This window comes from Cynocephalus volans, chromosome 6, assembly GCF_027409185.1.
Source record: "Cynocephalus volans isolate mCynVol1 chromosome 6, mCynVol1.pri, whole genome shotgun sequence".
Classification (NCBI taxonomy): domain Eukaryota; kingdom Metazoa; phylum Chordata; class Mammalia; order Dermoptera; family Cynocephalidae; genus Cynocephalus; species Cynocephalus volans.
Window position 1 is genome coordinate 78,833,724 of NC_084465.1, and position 25,939 is coordinate 78,859,662.

The 25,939-nt window shown below is 34.3% G+C and overlaps 1 protein-coding gene across 1 annotated transcript in view; it reads right to left on the minus strand.

The window, feature by feature from the left end:
* The window catches only part of AGMO (alkylglycerol monooxygenase), a 327,960-nt gene that overhangs the window by 138,974 nt on the left and 163,047 nt on the right, over positions 1–25,939 (minus strand). The window contains exons 9-12 of the mRNA XM_063101383.1: positions 25,293–25,427; positions 23,643–23,759; positions 7,577–7,666; positions 6,957–7,055 (exon numbers count right to left, since the gene is read on the minus strand). Coding sequence (XP_062957453.1) covers positions 6,957–7,055; positions 7,577–7,666; positions 23,643–23,759; positions 25,293–25,427 — 441 coding nt within the window. The remainder of the gene's footprint in view (positions 1–6,956; positions 7,056–7,576; positions 7,667–23,642; positions 23,760–25,292; positions 25,428–25,939) is intronic.

Below are 25,939 nucleotides of genomic sequence, written 5' to 3' on the forward strand. Positions count from 1 at the left end.
CAGGATGTCTCTTCAAGGGTGACTTGCGCACTAACGGTAGGACTCCATATGGTTTCATTCAGAACTCCAGTTTAGGGAACTAAGGATTTTTCCAGGGATTTCTTCCTTGGATGCAAGTGAGATTTTCTGCAGTTCAAACTGAGAACCTTCCCAAGGCCGCTCAGACCTGAATTGCTACTCTTCCTAGCTTGACAGAGACTTCTGATACCCTGAGAAAGATGCCTCCTATACCCAGGTCCTCAGTGATGCCAATCCATGACACTGAATGAAAAGCCCAGAATATCTCCCCAGTGTGGATCTCCGTCACCAAACACCAGTGAGGGTGAGACAAGGAAGCACCTCACTGTGAGTTTTAGGGCTATCTTACTTGTCCTAGTTTTGCTTGAGGTTTTGGTTTTATTCAATTGAAGCTTTGGGGATGTGCACTTAAATACGAGATTTTAAAAATAAAACAGGGATTGGGATGGAAATGTGAATATTAGAAATGATTTTGACATCACTTTTGATATTTAGCTTAATGCCATTATGTAAGGCTTTTATTTTTAGATATGATGTCTACATATTAACTAGATTTATTATTTTTACTATTATTTCTTTCTATTTTTATTTCAAAAACTGATGACATAAATTTATGTTTTGGGTATTTTAGTTTATCAGTACTCACAATGTATGGCTTTCTATTACTGTAGAGAAAAAATTTCCATTTAAAACAAATATAATTACATTTTAAAAGAAGAGATAATTGAAAGAAAAATATTGAGAAGAAGGCCATCTAAGTGGCCTGCAGAAATGTCATTTTTCTTTTTGCAGAAGTATAATTTTTCCAAGAAGTTCCCAAGTATGATACCAGTGAGGAAAATTAGATAATCTTTCTCATGTCTCTTTTAGAAACAAAAGCACCTGCTGTGTATTAAAATCATCATTTCATTTACTCACATATTCTCTTTATTAGCTCAAGTCCCCAGACTGAGGAATGAGCCAGTAGTGACAAATGAGTTTGTCTATGAATAGTTTCTTTTTTTTTTTTTTTTCTTTTTTTCGTGACCGGCACTCAGCCAGTGAGTGCACCGGTCATTCCTATATAGGATCCGAACCCGCGGCGGGAGCGTTGCCACGCTCCCAGCGCAGCACTCTACCGAGTGCGCCACGGGCTAGGCCCTATGAATATTTTCATACAGCAGGTTACTCAGATACCTGTAGGCCATGGTAAAGGGCTTGGATTTTATTCTAAGTGTAATCTAATGCCACTGAACAATAAAAATAAAATTCAATCTTGCTATTATATGGAAAATGGATTGGAGAGTGTCAAGAATAGAAGTAAAGTAAATATTTAGGAGACTACTGCTGTAGTCCCAACAAGATGTGATAGTACCTTGAATTACCCCCGTCTTGTGCACAACTTCAGCAGACACAATTTGTTTTACCATTTAGGAGTGATAAGTTTCCATTTTCATGATTTATTCTAAAAGCTGTGAGTGAGATTTTATAATCTTTCTGAGTTCTAAATTTAAAGCCATCACATGTTATTTTGGATCAACTCACATTATCTGATGCTGACAGCCAGATATTCGAAGGTTTCTATTTTCATTGCTTTTGTGTGTGTGTGTGTGTGTGTGTGTGTGTGTTCTAACTTAAATTTATAGTGTGTATTTAGATAAATGCTTTACAGGGCACCATTTATTGCAGAGGCTGTCTTTCCCCTATGTATGTTCTTGGTGCCTTTGTGGAAGATCAGTTGGCTATAAGTACATGGTTCGATTTCTGGGTTCTCTATTCTGTTCCATTGGTCCATGTGTCTGTTTTATGTCAGTATCATGCTGTTTTGTTAATATAGCTTTGTAGTATAAGTGAAGTCAGGTAGTGTAATCCCTCCAGCTTTTTTTAGATCAACATTGCTTTGGCTATTTTGAGTTTTATGTTGTTCCATACGAATGTTAGGATTCTTTTTTTCTGTTTCTGTGAAGAATGTCGGTATGTTGATGGGGATTGCACTGAGTCTGTAGATTGCGTTGGGTAGTATGGATATTTTCACAATGTTGGAAAACTTCTTTAAGGACACATATCAATTAAGTGGCAAGGCTGGGACAGGCACTTAGGTTTGTGTGACTTCAAAACCAGTACTTTTGCTAGTACCCTAAATTGTCTCCCTAATTAAATAAAAAGTTATATGGAACAAAATGCACATTTGTATCAAAATATATGCAAACAAGGATTTTCCCATAATTTGATATACTATACTTATCAAAAATAACTGTCCAACTCAGACCTTACTTACTTCTCTCTGTTATAAATGTTCATCAGGCTAAACATTTTTAAATCTATGGTTCTGAGAAAATTAAATCAATCACAAGTCCACAGGTGCATCTCAGAAACAACAGATTACATGTGAGTTAGCAAACAAAACATGTATGTGCATATGTGAGTAAAAAAATGAGTACAGGAAATAATGAAGGGATTATTTTTCTGTCGAGTTTCTTATAAATAAGAAAGTAAGTACAAAAAAAATGGTATGGGAGTTGGTGGTCAGAATATTTGTCGGACTTATCCAAAGAGAAATGTACGCATCATTGCACATACTAGACAAGCAGCTGTGCATTTGTGTAGCAGCATACATAGCAAGAGCCCCCTACCCTTACTCAATATTCTTGTGAATATAAGCTAAAGGAAGTACATTTTCCACACACAGGTCACAGGATCAAGTTCAAATTATATTTTGTATTTCTGGCCTAAAACTGACATTACGCAAAAGCAGGGTTTTTTTTGTTTGTTTTTGTTTTTTAAAGATGACTGGTAAGGGGATCTTAACCCTTGAGTTGGTGTTATCAGCACCACACTCATCCAGTGAGCCAACCAGCCATCCCTATATGGGATCCGAACCCGGGGCCTTGGTGTTCTCAGCACCACACTCTCCCGAGTGAGCCACGGGCCGGCCCTATGCAAAAGCAGTTTTATAATCTAAGTGAAAAATAATTTAAGGTCAACTTTCTGGCGTGTGTGTTTCAGGCTGTAAGAGTAGCTAACAGTGTGCTTTTCTAGTATAGAAAGGATATGCTCATGCAAACCTATGGAGTTTGACTTTCATAATAAAGCATTATATCAGAAAACCTTTAGCCAGCCTTCTAAGTAAATAAAAAAGAATCACAGGGCTACAAGCTGATGTTGCCAATATATGCAACATTGATTTATAACAGAAAGGGGATTAACTGATTCTAGTGATAGCTTCAAAGAAAAATGATGGGAACACTGTGTCCTAGAATAATTACTCTTGGTCAGTCAGCCCTAAATCATATTGAATAGAGTCACTGATGTCATTTATTAGGTTTTTATACTTGTGTGGGGCCAGGAACAGTTTCATTAAATCTATGATAAATGGCAAAGATTTACATAAATTCATAAAAGATAAAATTGTAAAGTATACACAAATTTGAAATTTACAATTAGGAATATAAGAATTGGTTTTCACTACAAAGAAATGATGAATGCATGAAGTGAATGATAAAAATTAACTACCCTGAACTGATTATTATACAACATATATATATATGTATATATATATGTGTGTGTATATATATATATATATATATATTCATCAAAATACCAGATTGTACCCATAAGTATGTACAATTACAATGTATAAGTTGAAATAAAAAAGAATTGGTAGCTGGTTATAATTTTTAAAATGTTAAACTTTCAAAAGAAGTAGAAAAAAGAAAAAGCTACCTAACAGGTAAAAATGTTTATAGTAAAGTACTCTATTTTCTCTGCCATCTTCTTATTGACCTCTGATCAGAGAAGACTTGCTCATTTTTAACCATTGGGAATTAGTGGTTTAATTTTTGATAATAATAATAATTCAGTAATAATAGTGATATGAACACATATAATAACTAGAATGTACTAAGTGCTTCCTATGTTCTCTTCTTTGTGGCATCTAATTTTTCCACCAAACCATGTGAAGTAGGTACTGTTATTACACAATTTTAAAGAAAAGTTATAGTGGCAAATTACAGGCAACGTCTGCTCCTGAAGAACTGGCCATGTGTGTTCCAAGATGGACAGAAAGAGGTTCTAGAAAAAGGAGATAAGCACCCTAAAAGACTTTACTGTGGTGTCCTCCCTTCCTTGAATCATAAACCAAAGATAATACAGAGGCAAATTATTCAAACTACTTGTCTTTTCAAAACACTTTTGCAGTTAAGTTGATAAGACATTTTATTATAGCTCTTCATATATACCAGGCTACTTTTGCTATGTCTGTATTTGTCATCTATAACCGTGGAGGTAGATGAGTATTGGTATCTTTTTATGTAGAAAATATTCCTTGATGATTAAGAGTCACGGTGTCAGACTGCTGAGTTTACATCCTGACTTGCTCACTTATTAGTTATGTATATTCAAATAAGTTATTTACACCCCTCAATTTTCTCGTTGCAAAAATAGTAAAAATAAGTACATCTTGAGTTTTGCATGAGAATTAAATGGAATAACGGAAATAAGGCGTTTAGAACACAATGAAAGCTCAATGTACGTTAGCTCCTATTAAATCTATCATACAGGTGAACTACCAGAGGCACAGAGTCCAATGCCACAGACACAGTGAGCGTCAGGTTAATAATTAACAGCCGTGACTTTTTGGTCAACATCATTCTTCTTCCACACTACTCATTCCAGTTGTCTCCAAACTTGACCTGTGGATCTCTAGGCAATCCAGGGAATTATTTCAAGAGATCCTTAACTTCAAATAAAATAATAACAACAACAATAATAGCATCTAATATTCATTAAGCACTAAACTATTTGTATCACTTTGCTAAATTCTTACATATACCACCTTATTTAATCCTCAAACTCCTATTAGATGTTATTACTTCCTCGTTTTACAGATAAGGAAGCCAAGGCCAATAATAATATTTATAAATTAAATAATAATATTTAAATGGTCAAGTAACTGCCCGAGGATACACAGCTAGTAATTTCTCAGAGAATCAAATTCAGGCAATGTGGCTTCAAAGCTCAAGTCTTAACCATTCACTTTCACCTATTAATTAAATAAGTAAACTGACAATTTTTCACCACTAGAGTTCATCATACTCAAAAGTTGGACACACTACACTGCCCTACACCATCCTTTCTCATCAAGGAAACCAAAATGCAATGTGCTTTTGTAAGCATATACTCCCACATGTTTAAAATCATTGCTAAATAACCTATATTCTCTATTTGCTTCTGGAGCATATAAGATAAACTACCACCATGTATCCAAGATTGGGTTCATTAAATGGAATTATTGTCTCTCATGACTGTGTTAGAATGTACTCCTCAGAGTGTAAAAATTCCATTTTATTTTATTTTAAATTTTCTTTTGGCATGTATATTTCCTGTTTCATTAAATATGTGCAATTTGTGCTACTCCATTTTGCTTTCAGATTATAATCTCACAAAACAGACTTTAAGTATACAATATTTGAACTTTAATGACTTTTTTAATGCAGAATGTATTAGATTAGATGATGTCCAAGATACAGGCACTTAGATTTTATGCTTCATTGTTTAAATCGACATCTTTAAAAAAATATTAAATATACTTCCATGGCTCAAAAATGTTTAAGTTACCAAAAAATATTAACTTAATGAAGAATCTCCCCTCTCTTTCTTTTAGCCAACGAATTCACCTTCCCCTCCCAAAAGTAACCGTGTGTTAGGCTCTTCTTTACCTCCTAGATATATTTATACATACAGCAAAATACATTTATACACTTATATACATATATCTCTCTCTCCCCATTTTAATACTCATACGCATTGTATGGTAGCATACTTCACATGGAATTCTATATCATGCTTTATTATCATTATGTATGCAATTGAGATTGCTCCATATTGGAACTAAAGAGGTCCCTGTTTTTATTTTATAGATGCCTATTTTATTTTATGAATAAATTATAATCTTTAAGCAGTCCTCCATTAATGGCCACTAGATTTTTTCCAATCTTATGCCATTATAAATGATTTTGCAATGAATAATGATGTATATACATCTATTCACACGTGAGCATATCACTTCTGTAGCATAAATTCTTAGAAGTGGAATGCTGGGTCAAAGGGTATGTGTATTTGTAATTTTGATAGATATGATCAAATCTCTTCCAAAGAGGTTGTTTCAATTTATAATCATTACTAAATCATGAAAGTGTCTACATTAGTTTTTTCCATTAAAGCTGTAGGGGATGTTAGTATCTATGTTTCATGCTTAGATAAAGTCACACATTGCACATTCCAGTGATTTTGGAAGGTTGCTCAGCACCAAAGTTGAACAGTATAACCCTTAATTTTAAAAACTGATACCCTGTCTATTAAAGCACTAATGATGAGAAAAAAGATTTTGTTAACAGTGCTTAGACTCTGAAATAATAAATATATACCCAAAAGTTCAATGTAGTTCTTGGAAGATAAGTTTTAATTTTCAGAGAAGATCATATAATAACATATTTTTCAGTTGTAGAAAAATCTCATTGACCTCGATGATTTTATTTCTATAAGTTGATTACTTTTTGTAGGTAATTAACAAGGAATCTTAATCACAATTTTCACTTTAAAAACTTTAAAAAAAATCAAACATCAGAGTCTCTGCAATAACTTTTTGTAAAATCATTTCTATCACTTCTTGAGTACCTACGATGTGGCCTGATTTATTTATAAATGTTATGTAACATAATTTATCCAACAAATTTGCAAGGTTAATGTTATCAATCCAAATTTAGGGAGCTGAAAATTGAGGCTTAGCATTATTAATTAGTGCAAAGTGACACAACTAACAAGTCCTGGTTAGTAAGTGAATAGGTAAAAATTTCTCACAAGTACTGGTCACAAATGAAGTAGAGAGAAAACATTTTGAATGAATTAATTAAATATAGAAGTATAATTCCTGCTTTAGATACCTAAAGCAAATGTCTTACCTCAAAAGTAAACGATAAAGAAGGGACGAGAGGTTTCAGGTGACCAAATCTATATAGTATTAGGAACATTAAGCAACGAATAGTTTCCACAATAGCTGCCTTTTGTCTGAAATAAAATGTCATTAACATGCATTAGCTTTAAATATGTTCTTTACATATTTACATGTTATAATGAATATACTGATAAACTTTAAATTTTCAAGAAATGAATAGTATTTTAAAACATTTAAGAAGCATGTCTTTTATTAAACTAAGAAAAAATTCATCTTTTTAAAGAAAATCTATTCTTTATCAATTTATTGTTTAGTTTGAGCATTGATGAGTTAAGGTGAAGTTTATTTTTAACTAATAACTAAATGTTAGACAACTAAATGTCTTGGGTTTAAAGTAAGAGACTCCCCTCACTGACCCAACACCTTTTCTATTTCATTCATTGAAAAATGACTTGTTGGGAGAATTGATATAGTTTACTCTAAAATAATGAAGAGTTAAATGCAAAGGTTTCATATTTATTTTAAAAGCCACACTATAAAGTTACATAACCTACTAATACTTTGCTGCTCTACAGAAAATTCTTAAATTGTGCAAAGGAGAAAAAAAAAAAAAAGAAAGCATTTCACTTCTTGCCTTTGATCCAGAAGAAATCCAATTGAGGTCAAGGTCAGGATAATGAAGCACACCCTCAGAAGGAGAGTTACGTGCGATAGTACCTGTCAAACAAACACAGAAATCAGTGGATCCTTAGGATAGTTATTTGAAGGAACATTAGGAGTTAAAGCTGACAAGAAAACAGCCCCAATTTTATTTTCTATTACACCATTTGTCACTGATTCTTTTAAAAAATGTTGAGTACAGAGAGGACATTCTGGTTTTTGTAATGTCGTTTAGTTAGCTTGTTGGACACTTGGAGAATGAATTAAACCATCCCATGATGGTTTAATTTGCTTAAAATGTTCTTTCTAAAAATCCTTCTTTAAAGTTTTGACTTTCATGATTTTTTGAAGCACATTAGCCCCACCTGTGGAGAAATCACTCACATTTCTATGAATAAATACAACATTCCAACAGCTAATTTTAATCATACCAATTCATCATGGTTTCAAATCCAAAGCTTTTTTTTTTAAAACAAAAATTATTTAAAGGAAAATATGTTTATGAATGCAAATAAATACATGAAAGAGATTACACACTTACAATCATATCTGATGAAATTGTATATTCATATGTACATGGCAAAGTTATCTTTTGAATTATTGTAACAAAACAACATATTTTTCTGTCAGAGTTATTAATTAATTACTCATTTAGTTTACATGTCAAAATTTAATAATAATATTCATTGATCATCTGCTATTTTTACACCTACCACATGTTTCCTACAAATTCTTTTCATATTTCCAACAACCTTGCAAAATATGTATCATTACATCTGCTTTACATATTGAAAAAAAAAATGGAGACCAAAAAGGATTATATAACTTTTCCATCATCACACAAAATAAATGATGCCTCTCAAACTCATGCTTCTGGGGCCTGCCTGACCCCTAAACATGACAATGGTAGAATACAAATGAGCGACAGATTTAAAGGGGCCAGTGACAGAGATCTAAGTTGAGGTTACCTAGCCAGGTTTTAAAGCCAAATGAATATTGCTTCAGATGGAAAGTGGATCTGTAAACTCAATGGGTTGAATACACTGTTCCTGAAGACCTCCCTACTCACTGATGGTGCTTAAGTTTCACCTTGGCAATATCAGAGGTGTGATACAATAGAGTGGATAAAATAGTGACCAAAACATTATGCAGACATTCTCTTTTCTTTTTTTCCTGAAATAACTTCAGGTAATTTCAGCTGATTATTAGCTTGTATCCTGACTTACAGCTAAATTGCATTTGCCCAAAGTTATTAACAATAAGCAAAGGCCACCAGATGCAATTGCTGCTCACAGCAGTACCTTAGCTTCGTGCCACCTTATAAACCATCCCTATGTCTCATGGCCAGCTTCCTGGAATGGTAGCCAGAATTGTCAAGGCATTTTAATATATTCAAAGCAATAGCTTAGTGGAACAGTACTGCTGAGTGATCACAAATCTGAATAAAATGTGTCAGAATGTTTAGAAATATGGGGACAACAGTAATTATCAAATAAAGGATGCGGAGCTCAGTGGAAAGTAAAATGTCTTAGCAGACAGCCAGAGAGTGCTGTTTGGGGAAGTGAGGCAAAAAATACAAGAAAAACATTTTCTTGGTGGTACAAGCAACTAAGGTGTGTTGAGTTAACTAATATTTAATGAAGAGAAACATTTTGCCTTTAAAGAAAAATGATTCTCTCACTGTGTTGCTTCATTTTGATATTTTGGGTGAAAATTCACACAGAAGGGAGAAATGGTCTGAACCACAAAAATATAGTACAATTGCAAATACTCTATAAAAACAGAATTTGGAGTTATGCCAATCTATCAGCCATATAGCCATGAGCAAAAGATTTAACATTTCTAAGGCTTGGAATAAAATTTGAAAAAAAAATATGAGGTTGGCAAGGACTGTAACAAGCACTTAGAAGAGTGCTTGGCACAAAGGAAAAAGTCAATTAATGGTCATGATTAGTATTGTTGTTACTATGTTCAGGCACTTAGGCTAATCTTAATTACAATAAGATAAAGAAGTGAGAAGTATAAATAAAAGGTCTAGTTAGCCCTTCCAAGTATTATAGGAAACTCAAATATATATTTGGTTGTGGTTAGGAAATTTATGATCCCTGGACAAAAGGCAGAAGTCCTCTTTCTCACGTGGCTTCCTGACTACTGGAATCAGAGTGTCAACCAATTTAACATAGGAATCCAGCTACCTAGTCAACACTCCCACTTGGCTAATAAGGATCTGAAAGTTAGCAGGTCTGAAACATGGCATTTGATTTCACAATCCCCACCACATGTGTTCATTTTCTTCATCTTAGGAAACGGCACCTCCAGTTTTTCAATTGCTCAAGACAAAAACCTGCAACTCCTCCTTGACTCTTTCTCTCACTGTCTACTTCTAATATATCAGGTATATGTATTTAAAATAAATCCAGAATAAAGGCTTTTGTTACAAACAGCACAACCAAAGTTCCCCCAAACATAAACTTCACCACAGTTGTTGAAATACCCTCCTAACTGGTCTTCCCACTCCTAAAAGTGCCTGTCCATGGATCAAAGCCCCACCCACCGTATGCAGAGTTGTCCTTTAAAGCATAAGTCAGTTCATGTCACGCATGTTCTAAATCCTGAAGGGGCTTCAAACCTCACTCAGAATAAAGCTCAAAGTCCTTACTCTGGTCTACACACACCATATTCCAATATCAGCACCTACTAATCTCTCTCTTTTTCAGTCTTAATCCATATCAGAAATGTTACTGTTCTGGAACATGACAAACATCTTCCCACTCAAGTCTATTTCACCTACTATTCCTTTTGCTTGGAATGACTTCCTCCAGTGATCTTTGTGGCTCATTTCATTCAGGTCTCTATTCAGATATGCGTCCCTGTCAATCCTATATAAAACAGTACTCTGTTATTCTCTATAATCATCTTCTGTTTTACTCTTGTCTATATGATTTATCAATTTCATACACATACATTTGTTTGTGCATTGTCTATCTGTAATTTGTCTGACTCCTTTCACTAGAATGTAAACTCCATGAAAGCTTTTATCTCTTTATTCATTGTTGTACTCCAAGTGCCTAGAACATTTCCTGGCACGTAGCTAGTACCCAATATGTGTTCACTAAGTGACGGACTAAAAGAATAAATATTTTAAATATATGTTTTAATATTAAAACCTTTAATGGTAATAACTTTAAGTACATTTCAAATTAAATTAATCAATAATTAATACTCTAATATTAACTATTTAAATAAATATTTTAAATGTCTTAAATTTTTAAATAAATTTGATTTAATTTAATTATTTGATCAATAGTTTAATATTAAAATATTAAATGTTTCTAGATGTTTAATAATTTCTTTCTTTAATCCCTTATAGACCAGAATTGTCCTAAAAGTGTTTGAGTTTAAAGGAAATTAAGAGTACTAAAAAAGGGAATTCAGTGTGGAATATGTATGCTTCTTTAGAGAGTCCATTTTCCTATGGAACTCCTAAGTATTTTCATATAGCCTCCTTTGAAAGGCTAATTAAGGCATATAATTAATTGATTTTCTCTAACTGCTACACATTTTTTTTCATTCTACAAATATTTACTGAGTATGTGCTGAGCACTATGATAAATACGAGTTTGAGAGAGTGAGCAAGAAGGACAAAATCCCTGCCCTTGAATTCATACCATCTTTATCCCTGTGGATAGGATCATAGGTCAGCTACACTAGAGCAAAAGAGGGGGAGGGGGCGGATAGAATTTATAGGCTTTGACCACTGTAAATACTAGTCTCCTGTGTTTTCAACAATATGAGAAATCATATATAGCTTGTTAGTTTTTTATAACAGGAAAGTTTTTTATTTTTCATTGGGTTTACTCCCATTTCATACCATCTACTGCTGGTGTACCTTTCACCTAAAATATCTCTGCCCTCAAGTGCTAAAATGGAATTATTCTAAATTAACCTTTGAGTGTATTATCACTCCTTATCATGAAAAGCATACAAGGAAAGTCATATTATAAAAAGCTTCGTGAAGCTAGGAATTATTTTTCCTCCTTTAAAATTCTCTTTTAAATCCCAAACAGTTTGGTAAGCCTTATTTCCATAGGTTTTCAAGTGTTGTAGCTCTGTGCATGCCTGAAGAACACTACTTCCCTGCAATAATTCTTTAAATAGATGGGAAAAACTACTCCAGAGGAGACAACTACACAGGAACTCCAGATTAAATGTTGGATACAATGTTCCTTAAATAATCAATAAACGCACAACACCATAATACAACTTATAATTCTACGCAGGTCTCAAAAATCTGTCTTGAAATAAGACTGCACTTTAAGAAAATTGTCAATATTGACTATTTTTTCTTTTCCCCCTAAATATTCAGAAGTCCCTAGGTGTCTACTATTGAAGCATACTAAAAGGAACATGATTAGAATGAACATTTTCTAGAATTTCAAAGAAGAAAACACAATAAATATATCAAAGATGAAACTATACCAGCTAGAAAATAAAATGAATACATGTTTCAGAAACATTGAATTGCCATGGAGTTAGTTGGTCTCTACAAAAATTTGTAAGAAATAAAGCCAAAGATCCCATTTTAGAACTTTAAGTAAATGTTTAAATATTAGATATATTAGTTATATTTTCAACTATGACTCTATTCCACTAAAAAGATCAATGTGCACCTGACAAAATAAAAAAATGTATAAAAAACAGGGACAGATTTGCCCTCTCACCTGAAAAAAGTAAACAATAAAAATGTATCTGAAGCCATTGTTTTCAAAATGTTGGACACCAGGCAACAAAGGATAGTGATCTCAGGGAAACAGGATAAAAATAACGTGATCTCTATAGCCCCAAATTACTGCCTTTAGAGTTCTAGGCTGAAGCACAGATAGAAACCAGAGGAGCCTTGTGGACTCCCTGAATTAAGGAGATGGAGCTAGGACTTAGGAGAAACTGAGGAGGCTATTGTATAGAAGACCAAATGCAAAAGAGGAGAGAGTTGCACAGAGAGAACTCTATGAATCTGCGGAGGGCACCCATCAGGTCTTCAGTATATCAGCTCATGCATGTGAATAAACTGAGGCCAGAAAAGGATTAGACTTTACAATGCCCAGTGCGTATAAACCTACCATCAGACTAGAAAACCCACGGTTCTCTGGGAATTGGGCAGAGAACATTGTAAGGGTTGTGCGTTTATATCAGGTAATAATTAGTTCAAGACTGATCACCCTCAGCAATGAACTGCTGTAAAATTCTACAACAGTTTCTGGAAGATTCCCATATTGACATATTATCTTTCTTGAATGCTCACTAAGACTATCGGGGAGGTCAGTGAAGCCATTCTGAATAATTCAGATTTGCCTCAAGATCTCGTTAAAATCACTACACCAAATTTCTCTGTACTTTCGATAGGAAACTTTTATTTTTTCACTGAGAAACAAGTAGAAATACAAACTATATTCCTTTCAATTGCTTCCCAAAATACAAAGTAAAAAGATATTAAAAGACAGTTTCAAATAGACAAACTTCTTTTTCATGGGGATTACTTTTAATAAGGAAATGTGACTCCAAAGAGTTGTGCATTTAGACTTTGAGTTTCCAAAGTTGAACTAAAATGTTTAATTTTTTACATGTATTTAATAAATCAAATTAAAATGATGTCATAATTCAAATTATAAGCAGTTTGTGGTTGATTGTGTTTACTATACTGTAACTACTAAAGGAGCTGCCCGATACTAACCAAATCTGGGGACAGTACTAATGGTGTAAAGATACATTTAATTTCAAAGTTAATATTTTATTATTTGATGCATTTGACAGTTTTAAATGAACAACTTTCCACTTTATTATTTATTAATTTTTTTAAAAGATGACCGATAAAGGGATCTCAACCCTTGACTTTGAGTTGTCAGCACTATGCTCTCCCAAGTGAGCTAACCAGCCATCCCTATATAGGGATCCAAACCCGTGGCCTTGGTGTTATCAGCACCACACTCTCCCAAGTGAGCCACAGGCTGGCCCTTCCCCACTTTATTATTATATTTCAATGTAGTGTGCAAAAGTTCTAACATTTTTCGTTAAGATGCACAATGATCACTTTTCTTTTTTTAAATTTATTTTTATTAGCAAGTTTATTGTTACAAATCATACTTATTCTTTATGCCCCTTGTCCAATTTATCCCCTTCCCCCTTCCCCTCACCACTTTCCCTTCCCCCTTTCCCTTCCCCAAGCCCTTCCCTCTCCCCCTTTCTCCTCCTTCTTTCCCCTCCCCTTCCCCCTTCTAATAACCATAGATCTGTTCTCTCCATCTGATAGATCAACTGTTCCTCTGTTGGTTTGTTGCCTAGATGATCTGTCCAGTACTGAGACAGGTGTGGCCAAGTCTATCACTCTTATCGTAAATCAGATACTTCTTCTGTTACTCTGGAATGTGTTTGTGGAGAGAGAGGTTCTCTTCTTTTTTGTTATTTTTGTTATTATTATTATTATTATTAATTTTTTTTTTTTGTTTTTGGCTTCTGCTGGTGCCTCTCCTTGTGTCAATGCAGTTGAGACTCTGGCATGCCATCTGCATGGTGGCTGTGACTGCTGCTGTAGGAGACTGGCCACTTTTGTGGCAGCAATGACAATTGTGGTAGCTGTGGTGGGCTATTTGTATGAAATGGTGTTTTTGGTGTCTCTTTACCTGGCTACAGCTGGGTTTGGCTTCTCCCAGCTCCATACCTTGGGACCTCAGCAGGGCTCCAAGGGAGCAGTGACAGCCTGCCTAGTTATATTTCAATGTAGTGTATAAAAGTCATATTTCTCATTAGGATGCACAATGATCAGTTTTCTACATTGCTGGACTCTACGCTTATTAGAAGGAAACTTTCGCTAATATCTTTCCTTTACCACACATTTATTACATTCATTTCATGCCTTTAAGTAATAATTGATGCTCATTTTGGCTCAGATTTCTTCCTTTTTTTTTTTTTTCTTCCACACTATCTTAGTTATCACCTAAAAACTTTAGGAAATTAAATGAAATCCCAAGGAACTAGGCTGAAGGAAAACAGTATACACTGGATGTTGATTTGAGAGGTTTCATATAGTACCTAAGCAAGATCTATTTTGCACAAGTAACACTTTCAGTTATGAGAGTAGAACTAAATATATTGATTTTTTCAGAGGCTTTATTAAAAAATGTCAACATTAAAACTTTAGTTACAAAATTGTAGTGCCCATAATGTTTTACAGAGCATGGCATCCAGGGAAATTTAAAATCGTAAAAATCTGTTTCCAAATTTATATGGGATACTCTCAGATGCCTTGTTAACTTGAAATATATCATCAATCTGTGTTAAAACATATCTGTTGTAACGTTATTGCACATTCTATTATAAGACCTTATTAAATATTCAAACTGTTTTGTGTGTATCTATTATTTAAAGGATAGCATTGCCTTTTCAATTTTAGTTTGGAGAACATGCTAGTGCAATCCATATTTTTATTTTAAACATGTATTCAGGATATCACCCCATGAAGTGGACCCTGGCAGTTGAAGAATTGATATCCCAACCATTACTAAACCAAAATCAACAAAAATGTCTGTGAGTCATAGCATTAAACTAAACACTATATATTTAAATGGATAGTTTGCAAGTTTCAGTAAGAAAGGAATGTGCCTTTTATATCTTTATCGTAGCCATCTAATTGCTTTTTTGACTCGCAAAGTTGTTTATGCAGAATTGCACACATAAAACAAGTAAGTATTTATCTATTCTAGTATATGAATAAACGGAAAAGGGTGTGGGACCACAGCAGGGTCCCCAATTACAAGTCAGCCACAACTTTTCTGTGTGATTATTGGCTACAGTGAATCTGGGAAAAAAATATTGCTGTTGGATTTTAACATCTTTGTGTGCTTTTGAACATCCTGGAGACTAAAAAGGCACTGTAAAATTTCGCAAATAAGCAAACTTTCCTCCTCCTCACACAGCATGTTTTTAGCAAAGAAAAACATATGTGGGAAACAAGCAAACGCACCTTTCAAAATTAATTTGTGTCAGGAATGAAGCTGTCTCCAACTCTAATTTCAATTTGAAAAGGGTTTCAACACCTGACATTTCTCCTTGTCCATATATCTACATGAGTTTCTCATACAGTTTTTTATGACAGTAGAAAAATCTTGCGAAAACCATGCTATAAGTCACATCTTTTAATAAACATGGTTCCTGTTATCAAGGAAACAATCACACATGTGCAGACATTCAAATCTCTTAGTGAACTTAATGTTAAAGACTTCTATTTCAAAATTAAAAATGGGGGCCGAGCCCGTGGTGCACTCTGGAGAGTGCGGCGCTGGGAACGCAGCGACGCTCCCACCGCGGGTTCGGATCCTATATAGGAACGGCCGGTGCACTCACTGGCTGAGTGCCGGTCACGAAAAAGACAAAAAAACAAAAACAAAATGGAGGCTCAAATAGATTAAAATGGGTAAATTTCCACTGTTGTTTCTACAGATTAGTATAATTTATCTAGGGATTTTATTTAGTACAACTAAAAAACATCAATAACACAAACTGTACTCAACATTGGTCCGTGTATCAAGAGTTGGAGAATGAGACTAGCTTTTCTTTTGGCCTCGTTCAACTGTCTAAAGTCTATTAATGTATGTACATTTTAGTCATATTTGGGGCAAAAACATTAAGATAATGTATTAAACAAAGCAACCAGTGATTGGTTAATTAAATGTTTGAAGAGATGATCATGTCTTAGGTTAAGCAACCATTTTGGTAGTTCAATGTCTCCATGTGTCTACATGGTTAAGAGTGATGTGGTTCATGCTGCTAGTATGAAAGCTTTGCCCCTGGCGGAAATTTTTGGTCCAACCTTTGTCTTTTTGGGAGCTAAAGGCAAACAAACTCGTACAATATGGAATTGGCTTAATCATTAGCTGTAGAACATATAAGAGTGAGTAAACAATAAGCAAGTATATATTCAACCATTATATTTTCAAGTTATTTCTGGTCACATTGTATCCTAGTTCCTATTTTCACTTCACAAAATAGAAACTAGAATATAAATTATTGCTTTCTGTTACAATTTGAAAAATGTATTACATGTTTACCTGCAGATTTTTCTTTATTTTTTTAACTGTATTTGGACAAAGAGCACATGTGAATTTATCTTTCAAAACTGGGGTCACTATAAGGAGGAATACTAACTTTGAATGCAAAAAAACAGAATTTCATAAGGACGACACCAATCATTAAGGTCTTTAAATGATGCTAAAAATTGCAAATGGCTTTCTTCAATATATTATGCAGCAATCTCTGGAACAACTTTCTGTAAGCGTATTTTGTTTAGCGGGACACACTATAGCTAAACACTATTGGTTGCACAATCAGAAAACATCTCCAACTTATTTTTCACTAACACAGTGCTGATTTAGCCCAAGTCTAAATGGATAATGCTCAGGGGAAAAGTGAGCACTCTATCCTAAGGACATGAATTATGCTTAGTATAATTCACTCGTGGTTAATTCATGACCTGGTGTTAGTTATTGGTTCAGTGTGGGAGTATACATTAGTCTTGATGATGAAAAGTGAAAGGAAATTTGTTGGGAAGAAATTCCTCCCCCCATTCTTAAATAAAATGAAATCAAATTAAAAAGATGCCTTACAAGAATTTAACTTGCTGCCTTTGGCAGAGAGTGAGAACAGGATGCCTGGAGTTGCAGCAGTTATCTTATAATGACAAAAGCCAGAGAATTATAGAGAAGACTTTTCGGAAGCTCTACATTTTGAACTGCTGTACTAATCAATCCTGAAAACACTTGCCTCTAAATTTCCATTTATATTCAAGTCACATTTAATTGAATACTCGGTTTGTTCGAGCATAAAACATCCAATGAATGCTCATACCATAGATACCTTAAGTAAAATGGTATGCTGTAGGCAGGTTTATATGTCACTATGCATTTTATAAGTGATTATAGAATATTTTTTGAAAACAAGTTCAAATCATATATTCACAAGTGAGGATTTATGTAAATCTAACTTTTGCATACTTGAATCTATTTACCTTTTTCTATGTTCTATCACCTCAATTTTTCTTTCAAAGCCGTCTTGTTTCTCCTCTCAGACCGTGACAGAATCTGAACTGTGAAAAGCAAGTAGGAGAGAAGATTCTTGATATCATTGCTTGACGTGTTGAATCCAGAACTGTATGAAGAAGCAATAGTCCTAAACTTTTCAGTTATGTGAGTCAATAAATTCACTGTGGGTTGAATTTCTGTCACAATCGAAAAGTTCTGCCTGACATGCTCAGTAACCTATTGTAAGTAGACTTCTTTCTTATAATTCAGTATATAAAGCATATGTCGTATATGGAATTGTTATAGTGGAATTATTATAGTGAGATTATTATACTGGTGCCTAATTGCTTAAAATAATTCTACAGAATTTATATATTGAAATTATTAATAATAACCCTACAGTAGATCAATTTTCAGCACACATTATTTTTTAATTTCTATTACTCATGGGTTTTTTTTTTTAAATAGACAGACTGATGTCTATCCGCAACACTCCTTGTTCTTTGTAGAAGGTAATTTATTCTTGCATAAATTCACTGATTGCTAACTCTATTTGCATTCATTTACATTTTGTAGGGATTCTTGCAGCTTTCCTTTTAGATTTTTTTGCAGTATTCTTCATATCTGAAGATGATTTCTCTGCCATTTTACTAACTTTTTAATCTATCATATTTTCCCACTGCATAATGAATAGTTTTTTTAATTTTATTTATTTATTATTATTATTATTATTTTACATTCTCAGATGTTGTGGAGCAGTTGAGGGGGAGGGAGAGAGTGGAAAGGGGAGTGGGATAGGGTTGGAGAAGGAAGAGGGAGGGAAGGGCATGGTGGAGGCCTGCAGCACTCCCGTCATTCTGGCAGGGGATCCCAGGGGGCTTCTGGCAGTGGCTTCTGGCTGGGCTAGATGCGGACTTCGGGGGAGCATGGCTGAGAACCTCGGACCCCACCGCCCCGGCTCAGGAACCCAGGGTGCTCACTGTGTTGGATACAGACGTCGGGGGAATGTAGCTGAGGCTCTCAGAACCCCTGCCTGGCTTGGGAGCCCAGGGGGTCTTCCTGTACTTCAAGGTTTTATAGGTGTTCTTTGGTGATATGAGAACTTTACTGGTTAAAAGCAGAACGTTGTCTCTGATCTGTGGGGCTTTTGTTTTTCTTTCAGATCTGTGTTGGATTATTTGCTATTCTCCCCACCTAAACTCTGCACTGGAACTAATTTGTTGTCTTTTGTTTACTTCTGAAATGGGAGAAGTTCCTGTGGGAACCAGAACATGAACCCTGTGGTTGAGCTAAATTGCTGCTTTGCTGCTGATTCCCCGGGGAAGGCCTTTTGTGCAGCTCAGGTTTTAATTGTTGATCTTATATGCACTTCCAGGTCTTGCAAGGTCTGGTACACCTGGGTTGTATGGAAACTCTGGTTTGGGCTTGAATCTTTTCAGGAAACTGTACCCTCTGCAGTTCTATATTCCTGACCAGTCTCCACTGAGTGTTCCTGTGCTAATTGGGGGGGCATATTGGCTGTCCATGCTGTGACCCAGTGTCCCCCTGGTGGGTCAGTCTCCCCCACTCCCTGTACTCCAATCCCTTCCCATGGGGCAGACCATGTGCTTGTCCCTTGCAATGACTCACCAGCCTCTGAGTGGCTCCATTTTACAGTTGTCAGTGGCCCCTTAGTACCATGTGGGTCCTTGGGAACCCTGTTAGTAGTCTTGCTGGCTGGGGGCCATCAAGGCCCTCTTCTACCCTGCAGCCTCCAAGCAACTTCATACAAAGGGTACAGCTGTGGCCAGCTCTTACTTCATGTGCTCAGCAGGGCCAGTCTTGAAGTGATTGGGGCTCGAAATGATACAAGTGGTCCTTTCTTTCATTTTCTCTCATTGTGGCTTTTCCTGCCTTCATGCACTCTGTAGGTCTCTCCTCCTCTTCCCCTGAGCTCTAACAGCCCCAGCTTGGCTGTCATTTCTTTTAATAGTTGTAAATTGGTTGACTGTGGGAAAGTGTGATGCTGGGTACCGTCTGTGCCACCATTTTAATCCTCTTCTCTCAATAATTTTTTGAATCTATCTTTGAGTGCATTGATTTTTCTCTTCACTGTTTTTAAACTGCTATTTAAGTCATTGAGTTCTTTATGCCAGATATCATATTTTGTTTTCTAGAAGTTTGTTTTCAAACTGTGCTTCATAATATGATTCTTTTTTTTTTTTGATATTTTTATAATTTCTTAATTTCTTAATTTTATCTTCTATTTCTTCAAACATTTTAAGTTTACTTTATTCATATTTTAATTACATTGATTTCCAATACCTACTCTGAGAGTTTGATTCTGCTGTTTGATCTTTCTGCTGATGCCTCATCATGGTGACTTTCTCCTAGTATGCTTTTGTTATTTTTTACTTATGAGTTTATAATTCTTGAGATGTTATCTGTTGGAATACTCTAAGGCTCAGACTGATGGAGTTTGCTCTAGGAATGATTTGAATATGCTTCTTATAGGCACCTGAGATCTAATGTGAGACCACTTTAAATTTTATTTTTCACTTAGATTTATCAGGATCATGGTTAGTATATATTCTGGATCCACATCTGTGTGAGGGCTAGCTTGGAGCTAAAAATATTCAGATTGATTTCTGGGTTTCATATTCTGTACCATTGGTCCATGTGTCTGTTTTTATGCCAGTACCATGCTGTTTGGGTTACTATATCTTTGCAGTATAACTTGAAGTCAGGTAATGTTATGCGTCTGGCTTTATTTATTTTTGCTCAGGATTACTTGGGCTGCTATTCTGGATCTTTTGTTGCTCCATATGAATACTGGGATTGTTTTTGCTATTTCTGTGGGGAATATCATTGGTATTTTGATGGGGATTGCATTGAACCTATAGATTTGCTTTAGATAGTATGGACATTTTCACAATGTTAATTCTTCCAATTCAAGAGCATGGAATGTCTTTTTATCTTTTTGTGTCCTCTTTAATTTCTTTCAGCAGTGATTTGTAGTTCTCATTGTAGATAACTTTTGTCTCCTTGATTAAACTGATTCCTAGGTTTTTTTTTTTTTTTTTTTTCTTTTTGAGTGACTACTGTAAAGGGGCTTGCTTTCTTGATTTCTTTTTCTGCAAGTTTGTTGTTGAAGTACAAAAATATTACTGATTGTTCAGTGTTGATTTTGTATCCTGCAATTTTAATGAAATTGTTTATCAACTCTAAGCTTTTTTGTAGAATCTTTAGTTTTTGTATATACAGGATCATGTCCCACATACTTAAAGCCAACTGATCTTCAACAAAGGCACCAAGAGCATACAATGGGAAAAAGACTGCCTCTTCAATAAGTGGTGCTGGGAAAGAATGAAAACAGATCTGTACTTCTGGCCATATACGAAAATCAACTCAAAATGGATTAAAGATTTAAATACAATATGTGAAACTATAAAACTTTTAGAAGAAAACGTATTGGAAACACTTCAGTATGTAGGACTGGGCAAAGACTTTATGAATAAGACCACAAAAGCATAGGCAACAAAAGAAAAAAAACAACAAATGGGATTATCTCAAACTAAAAAGCTTCTACACAGCAAAGGAAACAATAAACAGAGCAAAAAGACAACCTATAGAATGGGAGAAAATATATGCAAACTAGGCATGCCACTAAGGGCTTAATATCCAAAATATACAAAGAACTCAAACAACTTAATAGTAAGAAGACAAGTAACACAATTAAAAACTGGGCAAAGGAATAAATAGTCATTTCTCAAAGGAAGATATACAAATGGCCAACAGACACATGAAAAAATGCTCAATATCACTAAGCATCAGGGAAATGCAAATCACAACCACATTGAACTATCATTTCATGCCAGTTAAACTGGCTATTATCAAAAAGACAGAGTAGCAAATGCTGGTGAGGATGTGGAGAAAGGGGAACTCTCCCACACTGTTGGTGGGACTGTAAATTAGTGCAGCCATTATGGAAAATAGTATGGAGGTTCCTCAAATGACTACAGATAGAACTACCACATGATTTGGCAATCCTACTGCTGAATATATCCCCACGGAAGGGAAATTATCATGTCAAAGGGATCCCTGCACTCCCATGTTTATCACAGCTTATTTACAGTAGCCAAGAGTTGGAATCAACCTAATTATCCGTCAATAGATGTCTGGATAAAGAATGGAATGTTCAATGGAATGCAATTTGTCCATAAAATAATGCAATTCTGCCAAGAGCAGCAACATGGATGAACTTAGAGAAAATTATATTAAGTGAAATACACCAGACACAGAAAGAGAAATACCGATAGATAGATAGATAAATAAGAATAAAGAAAGAAACAGCAATTACAATAATATGTGGAACTTCCCAAAAAAAAAAAAAAAAAGGGAGAGAAGAGAGAACTGTGGTTATTAGATGTAGGAAAGGAGGGGGAGGTAGGTTAGCGAGAAATTGGTTAAGTGTCACAAAGATTGATTATGTTTTGTAAACATGAGCATATTAATTATCACGATTTGATCAGCACATATTGTACAAAGGTATTCATATTCAAATCTGCATCCACAAATATGTATAATCAGTTATGTTTCAATAAAAAAACTGTCAAAAAAAAAAAAGTACTCAAGGTAGACCTTTTTTTTCTGCCTCCTCAAAGCTAAGTGCAAGATAAGCAAGTTTCCTCTCCATGTTTTTATTTTCTTCTTATTTCTCCTTCCTTTCACAGTGTTTTTGTTTTTTTGGTTTCAGTTGTTTTATCTGAGGTTCTTTATCTGACTTCCCTCCCGTGCAGGTTCTTAGCTTTGTCTCTGGTCCCTTGCAATGTTGACCATCAGGAATTGTCAGAGGTCCTAGGACAGGCAGCTATCAGAATAAGTAGTCAGTTTCCTCACTGACTTCATATTTTCTCAATATTTTTAGCCTCTTAGGTATCCTTCAGTTTTTTGCCAGCTCTTTTGTGCATTCTAAGGTCTTTTTGTGTATTTTATACAGCAATTTTAGGTGTCCTGTACACCTTAAAAAATAGGCATATCTAAACTACAATATTGCTGGAAATAGAAACCTCCTATGTTTTTTTTTAAAGTATAACAATTATTCATACAGAGTTACTGTGTAACCTTTAACATTCTCGAGTCAATGAGGTTATTTCATGAGGTGTATGTTTTCTTGGTAACAAGGTACCAAAACTGTAATTTTTATTCACCCGTGATTCTATTTTCTATTTCACCTACTTCTAATTTAGTTACTTTACTATTTTTCATGTAACTTTTTGAACAATTATAAATCTTTGCATGAAGAATATAATATAAATAAATCTATAAAACAAAGCAAATATTTTTAAAAATAGCTATTTTTATCCTTTTGGCACTTTATAGCACATTTCTATGTACCTTATGCTATTTTTGTTCTGTCCAAAATGTATGCATTATGGGTATTGTTTTGTGGCCAAAAAATTACTCCCAAGGTGGAAATTCTTGAACTAAACTATGGTCTAGTGCTCATGTTTGCATCAGAGAAATAGAATATTCTGAATGTTTCAGAAAGTGCAAAAATAAAGGAAGTAAACTCTACATTAGAACTCTCTAAAGTCATTCTACTGGGGTATTCTCTAAAAGAAGGTATTTATGTTGAAACTGATGGAAAGTGTACTTTACCAAACACATTTAATTCTTACTTCTGAAGTATTTCTATCATAACTGTTGTGAAATGTATTTATGGCAAATAATTTATTATTTCTCACTTCAATTAATAGCATGCTATTTGATGGGCAGTCTATACAGAAGTACTTTGGATATAATTGATTTATTTACATATAGTAGTACAGAAGAATTAATTTACTTGTTTAAATGAGAGGCGTTGCCAAAATTAAAGCTGACAATCACAGAAAAGAATAGGGCATGATCATAAAATGGGGAGCTTATTTTCATTTGTGAAGAGTGACAATTTTCTCACACTATTTAAAATGGGTGTCACTTACAGCTGAATCTGCAAAGGTGTCTTCATAAAATGCTAGCATCAGTGCAAACTGTACAACTGAATATGTCTTTAGCAGTTGAGATGCAGAGGATGAGAAGGGAACTTCTTTCCCAGTGACCTAGGAAGACAAGAAAGAAGCCTTTTCTTTGTATAGTCCCAGGGGTTATTCCTCTTATTGAAATTCATGCTAAGTAAAGAGATAAGTAAAACGAAAAGAATCTGCTTTTTTTTTTTTTTTTTTTTTTTTAAATAGACTCTACTATTCATTTCTTTGGATAGAAAAAGGTCTATAAGTTAGGATAATTGTTTCTCATTTTAGAAGCATTATGGTTGTGATTTAGTTTGCTTTGAAGAGCAATGTAAGAATTGATTCAGCAATATGTGTTAATGATAAAGACAGTCAAAATTAACGGGTTGGATTTTCCCCACCTGAAAATATGTTCATAATCATATATGACAGCAAAGCAAAATAAAAAAATTCAGGTGATTCTGGGTAGTGTAGGTAGTGATGCCTCAAAAGTAAATATTATTTTATTGAAAATACTTTCCTAAACTACTAAGTTTCCCAGAAATGGGAAAACACTTTCATTTTTATAATGCAGACATCAATACCCATATAACTTGAAAATATTCACTTCAAATTATTTATTGAAAAAAAGAAAAATAATAAATGGGAAATCAATGAAAAATAAAAAATAATAATAAATGGAAAAATAATAATAATAATTAACTAGTCTTTTTGGAGCTGAAAAAAGCAAATTATTATAACTAATTGTGTGTCTGGAAATTTAATCACAACAGCTTTGGTAACTGGATGAGACAAACATCTGTATTTAGATCAGGATTTTTGTAAAAGAACCATATTCAAATAAAACATATCATTTTGTTTCCTTGAAATATCATAGAATAACATAGTATTATTCATAGTATTATCTTTGAAATTAACAGTAGTTTACTTTTTCTATCACTCCTGTACTATTCATGACATTTATTTGATAAGGAATCATAACACCTATTCTAAATGATTGAAAAAAAAGCCCTTTTTCTTCTCTAAAACAGGAATTCAAGAATGAAACTGAATTTTTCATTTGGTTTCCAGTGTTTTAAATCTCTACATTTCTTACTTTTGGTTTTTAATGTGATTTCTGTATTTAATACATCTACTACCTCTACTCTACTATAGAAAGAATACAGTTATGGTCTGACCCGGTAACCACATTATCTCCATGTGACTTTAGACCTGTTCTGGAGACTTCAGTTTTTCATGAGTGAAATTAAGATTAGACTGAATCATTCCTAAGGTTTCATCTCACTCTGGTGTTCTTGGATTCTGTGTCTGAGCCGCAGGTATTTGTGAAGTTATGCCCTGCACAAAGTCTCTTGGCTGTGGATTTGAGTGAATCTGAAAACCAGCCTCTATTACTCTGCTCCACAAACTGCTCCCTGATAAGAGGCAGTGTCCACCTGAGAGAAGGCACCCTTCTCATGAGGCTCTAAGTAATGTCTACTCATTAAATTATGAACCATAGGGCTGCACCTAAGAGATTATCATTTTACAGATTTGCATGAAGACGGCATTTATACAGATTGGCTGTAGGCCTGCAGTATGAGATTAATCTTCATCATCTCCAACTCCATCAACTCTGTTTACCTCTGGAATTTCTTCACTTAGTCCAAGTCTTGGTTTACCTGGACTCCATCCTGGTCCTTTAAATATGACAGAAAACTTATTGAAGAATCCAGGTGTGGCCCAGAATGTAGCCCATATGGAAAACAAATGGTGGAACTAGAAGGAATAAAAATATAACTTATTTAACATACAACAAATATAACAGTGATGATCAAATACAACAAATCATGTATTTTATTGTTCAATGTAATTTACATATTTTCTTTATGTGTTATACATGATTAGACTAATGTAGATTAATATGCAATTGCATTTCATATTTTAATTCATTCTACGCATTCTGTGTACATTTAAGTGTGTTTTGTCAATATTTCTGAAATTCAACAAAATCATAATATTGAAATTTAAAAAATAGGGCAATTATTTAGAAAATCAGCAAACTACTAAAAAACAAGTTATGAGGCTTTGCTTCCAATCACTAACAGCCTGTGCACTCAACATCCTTATCTAATGGTACCTTTTCTAAAGTCTTGATAATTGGATATTAAGGTTGAACATGGCAACATACAAAGATTGCATATCAGTTTAAATATTTAAAAAATAAACCTCTATTTATTGTATTATGTTATACCAAAACATATTATGGTAACCAAAATTGCTTAAAGCCA